Source organism: Pseudorasbora parva, chromosome 15 (genome assembly GCF_024679245.1).
Source record: "Pseudorasbora parva isolate DD20220531a chromosome 15, ASM2467924v1, whole genome shotgun sequence".
Classification (NCBI taxonomy): domain Eukaryota; kingdom Metazoa; phylum Chordata; class Actinopteri; order Cypriniformes; family Gobionidae; genus Pseudorasbora; species Pseudorasbora parva.
In genome coordinates this window covers 12,982,650-12,994,590 of record NC_090186.1, presented here as the reverse complement: position 1 = coordinate 12,994,590, position 11,941 = coordinate 12,982,650, and the positions used below count along the sequence as shown (strand labels likewise).

General features: G+C 38.3%; 1 protein-coding gene across 2 annotated transcripts in view; it reads right to left on the bottom strand.

Moving 5' to 3' along the window:
* Positions 1-224: 224 nt before the first annotated feature.
* prkaa2 (protein kinase, AMP-activated, alpha 2 catalytic subunit) overlaps positions 225-11,941 on the bottom strand; it is a 34,721-nt gene continuing 23,004 nt past the window's right edge. For both annotated transcript variants that reach the window (XM_067417166.1, XM_067417167.1), the window contains exons 5-9: positions 11,458-11,545; positions 9,703-9,927; positions 3,032-3,533; positions 2,821-2,947; positions 225-772 (exon numbers count right to left, since the gene is read on the bottom strand). In XM_067417166.1, the coding sequence (XP_067273267.1) occupies positions 531-772; positions 2,821-2,947; positions 3,032-3,533; positions 9,703-9,927; positions 11,458-11,545 (1,184 nt within the window). In that variant the 3' untranslated portion in view covers positions 225-530. The remainder of the gene's footprint in view (positions 773-2,820; positions 2,948-3,031; positions 3,534-9,702; positions 9,928-11,457; positions 11,546-11,941) is intronic.

Sequence of the window (11,941 nt, the reverse complement as noted above, 5' to 3'; positions counted from 1 at the left end):
TCAAAAGTACTGTATATGGACAATGTCTGGTTGTCAAGCATGAATGAAACATAATCATAATTCATCACTTATAGCTTAATATTAATGATAAACATTTGTTGTACTACTACTACAGTACTATATATACATATATATATATATATATATATATATATATATATATATATATATATATATATATATATATATATTGTATAAATGATATATAATATATAGATGTGACCAATATGATAAACTACTTGGCACATTATGCACGACAATAATAATTTAATAATAATGTGTATTATTATTGTGCTATAAATGATAAATTATATGCCACATTATATATATAATTCTGAATTAAAAGTAGTCTAAAACCTTTTTGGGGCCACCGTATGTCTTGGCTTCTACTGTGGGACTGACATAAACGCACCCCAAATTCCATAAATCACAACCCCTTAACCCTTCACCTTTTGACTGGTTTCTAAGAGGTAAAGACCACCAGGTCTTGGTGTTCTCTGATGTGTACTTTGTGTATAGGCCCGTCGGTTTCAGCGAGCCAGTGTAGTGATGAGGCTGGCACACATTTCAAAGAAGTCCATGGTGTGGCTGCCCTGACGCGGGGCCAGCAGGGGTGTGCTCCCGGTCAGAGACCCCGGCAGAGAGCTGCTGAGCTGGGGCATCTCAACAGCCACGGTCGCAGAGTCGATGCTGAGCCGTGGTCGATGGAGGCCGCCTGTAGAGCCGGAGCGCTGGGGAGTCGAAGACCCTGACTTGTGCTCAATCACATCATCTGAAAAGTGAGGGATTTTGTGATTTTGTCAGAGAGTGAAGAATAACAGGCCAGGTTAAAACTGGCTAAAGGCATCTAGAGTATAGGAATAACTAGATTTTTGTGCATTAGAGGCTTATCCATTCTGTGTCAAAATGTACCCATTAAAAAAATTGTAAAAAATAAATAAATTAATTAATACTTTTATTCAGAAAGTATGTATTAAATTGGTCAAAAGTGAGTAAGAGTAAGATATTTATAATGTTACAAAAAATATATATTATAAATAAATCCTGCTCTTTTGAACTTTCTGTTCATCAAAGAATTCTGAAAAAAACTGTTTTCATGATATATTAAAGGGGTGATGAACTGAGAAATCAATTTTCCCTTGAGCTTTTGATATATAAAAGGTCATGGTAATATGAGAATATCCTGTAAGTTTTAGAGCTGAAAACTTCCTTTTTAGTCAAATACAAGCTTTTATAGACACCAGGCCCAGAAAACGATCGTGTGCTTCATCCTTGTGTCATTGCGCGACGAAACACGGCCTCCACAGAATAATAAGGACGTGTAATTCAGTAGCTCCGCCCACCGACTCATCGGATCACGCTAGCCAGCAGCAATAAACATGCTGAAGAAGATAGCAAGATACTGTGGAAGAACACAGACGCTGCATAAGCTTCCTTTGGATCCTAATATTAGGAATATGTGATACTACATTTATTTTTAATGAAATTCCAGCTCACGTGGGGAAGGCCGTGTACCTGTGTTCACTTTATTTCACCGCGGAATCGTTTGTAAACAAGCCTCAAGTGCTGGATTTGCAGACACAATGTTGTGCTTCTATATTGGATCTGACAGGAATGGTGCAACAAACTTATGTGAGTAAAACGTCTTTTTTATATGTAATAGTAGTCACGGGGCTATGTGTTATGCGTCAGGCCAGTGAATCTCAAATAGTGAAATAATATTCCTTTATTGATCTCTGTGTGTGTGTGTGTGTGTGTGTGTGTGTGTGTGTGTGTGTGTGTGTGTGTGTGTGTGTGTGTGTGTGTGTGTGTGTGTGTGTGTTAGCGCATATATCCACCGATCGGGCGGGCCATGTAATACAAAAATAATATTCCAATCAATCGTGGGTAAATGAGAAATAAATCATTGTGTTTGTTTGATAAAGACGTTTAGGAGCCCTGTGATTAAGAGAATCATTCCTCACTGATGTGAACTGACAGGGGAGCTTAAGCTCATTAAATATCCAAATCTATCCAATCCTGTCCAATCCTAGCCGTGGGCGTTAACTTCCAAGTCTCCAGTGCGGCACGCCCATCAAAACCCAGCGTTCAGAAGACAACCTCAAAACCAGTGTAGAAAATAGCCTATTACTTATTAGTTATGATGTTTTTGAATGTAAAAACCACACAAACGTCATTAGTTGACCTAAGACAACAGTATAACAAAAAACTAAAAAAGCCAGTTCATGGCACCTTTAAGCAGCACAACATTGATAAATAAATTGATAATAAATGTGTCTTGAGCAGCAAATCATTATATTATATTTCTGAAGGATCATGTGACACTGAAGACTCGATTAATGATGCTAAAAAATTCAGCTTTGCATCATGGGAATAAATTACATTTTAAAATATATAAAAAATAAATAAAAAACTGTTATTTTAAATTGAAATAATTTTTCAGTATAGTACAGTTTTTATGTATTATTTTTATTTAAGACTTGGTAAGAATAAGACACTTTTTTTGAAAACATTAAAAAAAATGTACTGTCTATAAACAATTTCTTTTCCCCACCATAATTTGCTTTCTCTTTAGCAAATAAAGTAAAAAATAAATAAAAAATTAAATTAAAATTAATAGTCAATTATTTTATTTTGAAAATTGTATAATTTTGGATTTATAACATCATACTGTGTCATACAGTAAAAGCAGGTCTTTTTTATATATGAAAATAAATAGTTAATAGTAATAAATAGTTAATAAAGTAAAATAATAGTTAATAAATAGTTTTTGGGGGTACTTGGCATCAAAAAAGACTGAAAAGACTGATTGATGCTCACCATCAATGCTCTTGAAGTCGAGCAGGTAGCTACGATTGTCCACCTGGTAGAGCTGCAGACACATCTTCACAAAATTCCCAGTGACAGGATTCTTCCGGCGCACTCTCAGGTGATACGGGTTCACCACCTAAATCCCACGACATCCGACACACTGACATATCTATTCTCACTAATCAAACATGCATACTTTTGTTTGATTAAAGCCACTCACTTTCCACTCGTACTCCAGCTGTTTCATGGCGCGGTAAACCTCAGCCATGATGTCGTAGGGTTTGCTCTGGCTCCGTATGCCCAGGTGCCATTTTGCCTTCTTCACCGCCAGTGGTTTGGGTCGGGTAGTGTTGAGAGCGTCCAGAGGGCACCGTGCCTTAGGGCTGTCGGCCAGGAGCGGGGGCATCCGTTCGGGGTGAGCTTTGACCCCTGGTGGCAGGGGCATTCCCTCCTCCATGAAGGAGCTGGTAGGGGGACTGGAGGCCAGGTAGAACTCGCTGGCCTGGTTCATGATTCTCCGGTTGTCGATGATGAGGTGGTACGCCACGGCCAGCTGGTCTTGAGGGTCTCCGCTGTAGAGGCTGCTCAATACTTCGGCTTCAGTGCATTCAAACTTTTCACACACCTCCCGCACCGCCTCCTCATCCACCACTGTGGAGTCATACGAGGGGTCCTCAGGGAAGAGGTAGCCAGGAAGGTCCTGTTTAAACCACTCATCCTCTCTGTCATACAGGAGAGAAGAAAATAAAAGTACTGCTTGTTTTATTCAAAGGTTTACTTTAGCAACTTAGCATATGGCTTTGTATTAGTAGAAATCCTGGAGTATATTCGAAAGATCATGCACCGTGAATGTATGCCTGGGCTTATCTCAGCTCTCGTGATAAATGTAATCTTAAATAAATGTAAACTCCTGCAGCACTTGTGCCGTGACACTCGCTCGGCTCACTCACATTATATTGAACACACACGTTCAGTTTTTAATTGTAGTGTCTTTTCTCTAACTGAACTGATTTTATGAAAATGAACACGTTGGGAAAGTGATCCAGTAATCCAGTATAGGCTTTGGGAGTGGCCTCGTAGGGCAGCGAAGCAAGTGCATTCTGGGAGTTGGTGTCTTTCATCCCCATGAGACAAAAATACATTTTCTGTCTTTTCTCAGTCTAGAAGGCACTAATTTCAAAAATACTTTCACATTTCTACTACATTAATGACCCAGTTAAAATACAAAGCTTAATGCTAAATAGCTGAAGTAACCCGTCATCATTTACATTTTACATTTACATTTAATCATTTAGCAGACGCTTTTATCCAAGGCGACTTACAAAAAAGGGGAGAGCAATAGAAGCAACGAAACAAACAGGGCCAACAACCTGTAAGAGCTGTAAGAAGTCTCAATTAATTAGCACAGTACACAAGGTTTTTATTTTTTATATTTTTTTATATAGCCATCTACAATAGCTACCTACAACAAAAACTGACGTACGCAAAATACCGAACACTGGATTTTGATAGCCACGATAACAACCCATTAGGACTAAGGCTGTTGCCCCAACTGTTGTCGTTAATGCAGATTCAGTGGCCCAATGGGTTGGTTTTGTAACCAACATATATTTATTACACGGCTCTGTGAAATACTTGATTATTATTGGTCAATCGTGCATTCCAGTGGTATGTTATTCCCAGATAACAACCGCCAAAGTTGACCACCGCTCATATGGGTACTACGAGTTATCTTGACCGGTACTACTTCTATGCTTAACGCTGTTGTTGGCTCTCTGGTGCCATCTTGAGGCTGTTAAATACTCAACCGCCATGGGTTACAATGGAAGACTTCAAGGGTTTACTTTATAAAGCAGGGGTGTCCAAACTCTGTCCTGCAGAGTTTAGCTCCAACTTGTCTCAACACACCTGCCTGGAAGTTTCTAGCATGCCTAGTAAGACCTTGATTAGCTGGTTCAGGTGTGTTTAATTGGGGTTGGAACTAAACTCGGCAGAACAGTGGCCCTCCAGGACCAGGTTTGGACACCCCTGTTATAAAGGTTTAAAAATGTATATTTTTCTTACACAAACGCATCGATTTGAATCAGAAGGCCTCTATTAACCCATCGGAGCCGTGTGGAGCACGTTATTTGACGGACAGATGCATGGACTTCTAAAACAGCAACAATTAACGTTACTGCTTGGGATAACGTTAGCCAGGACCAGAGGTGGGTAGAGTAGCCAAAATCTTTACTCAAGTAAAAGTACAAGTACTTACGGAAATATTTACTCAAGTAAAAGTAAAAGTAACAATCGTAATAGTTACTTGAGTAAGAGTAAAAAAGTATTAGATGAAAAAACTACTCAAGTACTTAGTTACTAGTTACTTTCGATCTGATTGATAAGATCCAAAAACTCTGAATTTCAGACTTAGAGAGCTATATATATATATATATATATATATATATATATATATATATATATATATATATATATATATATATATATATATATATATATATATATATATATGTGTGTGTGTGTGTGTTTAATGGTTAAACCGTGTAAATTAATGGTGTGCTGGGCTAACCACAGCTCTTTTTAAAACATACTTTGCTCTTATACTTTTATAAGTATATGCATTCTTAAAAATACAGTCCCATTTTTAAATGTATACACTGCAGACTGTTGTCTGTCCGGATATGTGTATAAATGCAAGATGTTACATTAGGCTATTCAATTTGTTTCGTTTTTAGCCTGATCTCATCAGTACCTATGGCAACGTTTTTGCAAACCACAAAATATGTACCAATACGTACATATTGCGACAGTTTCAAAGTGAAATGTCCACTGGGTGGCGCTAAAAGCTTATTTTTTTCCAAAACAGATTTGCGTGAATCTGACATGCTTTGTTACGTTGTGTTTTTAACGTACACCCACACTAAACCTACCCGAAAGTGGTAACAAAAGCAAATGGGACAAAAATAAAATTGTGTCCATGTATTTTTAGCTTGTGTTTAGAACTCGTCTTTGAGCTCTTTTATCATGACTCGTTCTTCATGGGGTTCGTTCTCAAGCTTTTCGCATTGCAAATACAAATCTGTATCAGCTGAGCTATCGAGCAAATCTGGTGAATCAGAAAAGCAGAACATGGAGCTGTGACGCAAAATTCAAAATGTTTTAGTTTACAAACCATAGACTAAAAAATGCAGTTTTTCTGATAGTGTTCATTTCTGTTGGAAACTGCAGTGTATTGGTACGTATTTTGTGGTTTGCAAAAATGTCACAGGTACATTTTGCCAATGAGGTTGCTCGTTTTATGAGAAAAAAAAAGATATGTAAATGTGCAGATGTGAACGTTTGTTTGTGGACGTGTGTTCGGAGGATTCAAATGATTTGTCAATGCTTGCACAAGAGAGCATATGAGGAAAACACTCGGACAGTGTGTGAAATAGTATTACAATAAAGGAAAAGTGCCCATAGTTACCAATTTACCATTAATAGTGTTCAAATATAGGCATCATTGTTACACTTACCGCTGTTTTCTCAGGTTGGAGCTGGAATTAATGTATGCTGAGATGTCCGTTCATATTGGTGCACACAGCATGCATTACATTATGAAACTGTTCTTTTTGACATCTTTGACTGAAAACAGGCTGAACTTGAGGCCACGTACGGATGATCTGCCGTAGCTCACACATCTCCCTCTGCTTCGGCCATCACCTTCTGACTAAACGCGCGCTAATTTTATGCGGGTGATGCGTATCCACCTCTCGCGAAGCAGCCTCTCCAACGTTTCGCGAGACTTGCGAACAATTCATAACTTATTTTAACATATATAATTAACTATTATCATTGACAGTAGCGGAGGAACGCCACCGAATGTAACGAAGTAAAAGTACAGTTTTTTCACAAGAAATGTACTTGAGTAAAAGTAAAAGTACCCATTTTTAAATATACTCTAAAAGTACAAGTTACCCAAAAAATGTACTCAAGTAAATGTAACGAAGTAAATGTAATTCGTTACTACCCACCTCTGGCCAGGACTTATATAAATATAACTCAGATTGTATTTGTCTGAAAGAAGAATATCATATACACCTATGATGACTTGAGGGTGAGTAAATCATGGGCTTAGTTTGATTTTTGGGTGAACTAACCCTTTCAGAATTAATTTTCAACATTGCCTATGTTAAAAACAAATCTTCAGCAATAGATACAGGCTTAAAGCAGTCTGGTACTGTTTTTCTTCGCGGAAGCTTTGCATTATTACTAATAAATTATTTAAACTCAAGACAATATTTTGTGTCTAATTTATTTGAGACAAGTAGCCATGTAATAAGCGGGATAATGCCCATCCAGCCGGTTGTTATCGCAGAATAAACCAGTTTAGAGTGACGCAAGATTCTGATCACTCTGTCTGGCTTTATTCTGCGATAACAACCGGCTGGATGTACATTATCCCGCTTATTACACGGCTCTGTGAAATACCTCTAATTGGTCAATCGCGCATTCCAGCGGTATGTTATTTCCAGATAACAACCGCTCATACGGGTACTACGAGTTATCTTGACCGGTACTACTTCTATGCTTAACGCTGGCGCCATCGTGTGGCTGTTAAATACTTAAACAGCCATGGCTACAATGGAAGACTTCAAGGCGGGTTTACTTTATAAAGTTTTAAATATGGATATTTTTCTTACACAAACGCATCGATTCGAATCAGAACGCCTCTATTAACCCATCGGAGCCGTGTGGAGCATGTTATTTGACGGACAGCTGCATTTTTTATGGACTTCAAAAACAGCTACAACTACTGCAGGGATTAACGTCAGCCTGGACTTTTTAAATATAACTCTGATTGTATTTGTCTGAAAGAAGAATGTCATATACACCTATGATGACTTGAGGGTGAGTAAATCATAGGTTTGGTTTCATTTTTGGGTGAACTAACCCTTTCAGCATTCATTTTCAACATTAAGCAGCAATAGATAATAGTTTGGAACTGTTTTTCTTTGCGGAAGCTTTGCGTAAGAGCTAATAAAATATTTAATCTCAAGACAATATTTTGTGTCTAATTTATTTGAGACTAGTAGCCGTGTAATAAGCAGGATAATGTACACCCAGCCGGTTGTTATCGCAGAATAAACCCTGACAGAGTGATCAGGACCCCGACGCGAAGCGGAGGATGTACAGTCTTGTTCAAAATAATAGCAGTACAATGTGACTAACCAGAATAATCAAGGTTTTTAGTATATTTTTTATTGCTACGTGGCAAACAAGTTACCAGTAGGTTCAGTAGATTCTCAGAAAACAAATGAGACCCAGCATTCATGATATGCACGCTCTTTAGGCTGTGCAATTGGGCAATTAGTTGAATTAGTTGAAAGGGGTGTGTTCAAAAAAATAGCAGTGTGGCATTCAATCACTGAGGTCATCAATTTTGTGAAGAAACAGGTGTGAATCAGGTGGCCCCTATTTAAGGATGAAGCCAACACTTGTTGAACATGCATTTGAAAGCTGAGGAAAATGGGTCGTTCAAGACATTGTTCAGAAGAACAGCGTACTTTGATTAAAAAGTTTATTAGAGAGGGGAAAACCTATAAAGAGGTGCAAAAAATGATAGGCTGTTCAGCTAAAATGATCTCCAATGCCTTAAAATGGAGAGCAAAACCAGAGAGACGTGGAAGAAAACGGAAGACAACCATCAAAATGGATAGAAGAATAACCAGAATGGCAAAGGCTCAGCCAATGATCACCTCCAGGATGATCAAAGACAGTCTGGAGTTACCTGTAAGTACTGTGACAGTTAGAAGACGTCTGTGTGAAGCTAATCTATTTTCAAGAATCCCCCGCAAAGTCCCTCTGTTAAAAAAAAGGCATGTGCAGAAGAGGTTACAATTTGCCAAAGAACACATCAACTGGCCTAAAGAGAAATGGAGGAACATTTTGTGGACTGATGAGAGTAAAATTGTTCTTTTTGGGTCCAAGGGCCACAGGCAGTTTGTGAGACTACCCCCAAACTCTGAATTCAAGCCACAGTACACAGTGAAGACAGTGAAGCATGGAGGTGCAAGCATCATGATATGGGCATGTTTCTCCTACTATGGTGTTGGGCCTATTTATCGCATACCAGGGATCATGGATCAGTTTGCATATGTTAAAATACTTGAAGAGGTCATGTTGCCCTATGCTGAAGAGGACATGCCCTTGAAACGGTTGTTTCAACAAGACAATGACCCAAAACACACTAGTAAACGGGCAAAGTCTTGGTTCCAAACCAACAAAATTAATGTTATGGAGTGGCCAGCCCAATCTCCAGACCTTAATCCAATTGAGAACTTGTGGGGTGATATCAAAAATGCTGTTTCTGAAGCAAAACCAAGAAATGTGAATGAATTGTGGAATGTTGTTAAAGAATCATGGAGTGGAATAACAGCTGAGAGGTGCCACAAGTTGGTTGACTCCATGCCACACAGATGTCAAGCAGTTTTAAAAAACTGTGGTCATACAACTAAATATTAGTTTAGTGATTCACAGGATTGCTAAATCCCAGGAAAAAAAATGTTTGTACAAAATAGTTTTGAGTTTGTACAGTCAAAGGTAGACACTGCTATTTTTTTGAACACACCCCTTTCAACTAATTGCCCAATTGCACAGCCTTAAGAGCGTGCATATCATGAATGCTGGGTCTTGTTTGTTTTCTGACAATCTACTGAACCTACTGGTAACTTGTTTGCCACGTAGCAATAAAAAATATACTAAAAACCTTGATTATTCTGGTTAGTCACATTGTACTGCTATTATTTTGAACAAGACTGTACATTATCCCTTACATATATTTTTTATTATCATACTATTGTTAAACTGATAGTATGTACAAGTTCATGACATGTGATGACTGATAACAACCTGATGTCTTTGATAGTAGCTCTTTTCAGTGGGTCCACCTGCAACATGAGCATAAGTAGACTGGCCACTGAGCGGTTAAGGTATTCTGGCATGTAAAAGACCCCTCCACGGATCTTTTTGAAGAGGGTGGGCACGTGCTCATCATCAAATGGCAGAGTCCCACAGAGCAGGGCATAAAGAATGACGCCACAGCTCCAGATGTCCACCTCTGGACCAGCATACAGCCTGAAACACAACATACATGTCACTGTGTGAGTGCGTGTGCAACACATGTCTGAATGAAGCTAAAGTTTTTCAAAAATATTCCGAACAAAATGACAATCGGTATTACATAAAAAATGATGCAGTCCTGATATAATATTTATGTGCAGTGTATCAATTCAGTTAATACCGCAAAACAAACAGCTAGCCTTGGCCAAGCCTGACCTTTGACTTGAATACATTGTAGCATATAACTATATTCTGTACTAGGGCTGGGATAAACGATTATTTTTTAAACGATTAATCTAGCGATTATTTTTCGATGCATCGATTAATCTAACGATGAATTTTTCCTGTCCGATTCGGTTACGATTCGATTCGATTGCCGATTATCTCCCCATTAATTGCCTAATAGCAATTTATACATGTTGATTTAATTATCTGAATGAAAAAAACGAATTCCTTAACATTGCAATATATGTTTATTGCTCTTAAAATTCCAAAGTAAAAGGCTATACAAGAACAATGCATTCAATAAAATCATAACAAAATACACACACACACACACACACACACACACACACACACACACACACACACCCTATTTTGAAGTTACTGCACTCTGCCTTTGTATTGTCTGCAAAAAATGTGGAGTCATGCCAAGGCAAAAGGCAGTAACTTCCATATTATCAATATTTGGTTGCTGATCACCTTTTACAAAATCAATATAGTAACGTATAAAATGTAATGATCATGGCATTTATTTTGGATGATTTACAATTAATTATAGCCATCTTCTTATTACCATCATGTGCTTTGGCTGCATTCTGATGTCATTATTAAGGACACAATACGTCTTGTAAAGAGTATCGGGTTTACAAGAAAAGCAAGGATATATGGATATAATTGCGAACTGTTACTACTGATTGTATGCGTGAGCTCACGATGTCACGGCATTCGAGTGCACACACTCGTGCAGTGGGCAGCCCCAAACTGCCTGACAGCGCGCTGAGTGAATATTCTGCATTATGAAAACATGTAGGCTATGACAGTACACAGGCTACACCGTAACTTAAACGCGGCAGACTTTAATAGACAGTAAAACAAAGGCGGGACACCATAACTGGATGTCGGTACCGTAACTTAATTTAAACATCTGTCTTCCTGTGTGCAGAAATTTGTTTATGTAGCCGTGACAACAAAACGCGTGCATGCGCACCTGTGTATAAGAGCGCTTGCTCCGTGCGCGCCGCGCGCCAACCCGCAAGCCTTGCACTTCTGAAAGTCTGAGGAGCCACTCGTGTTGCTACCATAGATATACATAATAAATAATATACTTAATTACATAATATACTTTATTATGTATATCTGTGGTTGCTACTACTCTCCGGCGCCACCATCTTTATTTTGGGTCTGACGAATCGACGCGCATATTTTGCGTCGACGTATTTTTTGCGTCGACGTCATCGATGACATCGACGCGTTGTCCCAGCCCTATTCTGTACATAATCTGGTTGGCAAGACTTTAATAGAATTGACTTCATGACCTCTCACCTTCCTGAAATAACCTCTGGTGCAGCGTAGTTTGGTGATCCACAGCTTGTTCTCAGGAACTCTCCGTCTGACATCATGTTTGATAGACCTGACAAGCAGAAACCAGACAAATACGCTCAACACAGACAGATTTGATTGGTCAAGTAAATCAAACAAAACGTATTTCAGGGCAGATATAAATGCAGTGGGATCCAAACGTATGAAGCTATATTTAACAATCTGGTAATTCCAAAAAAATAAACAATGAAATGATAAATAATATAAAGTTGTAAAAATCTATTTAATTAGAAACATTTTCACTAGTGGTCTCAGGCTTTTGGACCCCACAGTATATGTAATATTTTAATATTTTTTTTACGTTATTTATACTGTGGGCCCTATTTTAATGATCTAAGCATATGGTCTAAAGCGCAAGTGCACTTAACGTGTGTCTGAATCTACATTTGTGCATTGTCTAAAAGGGTTGTATTCTGTTAATGAGTAA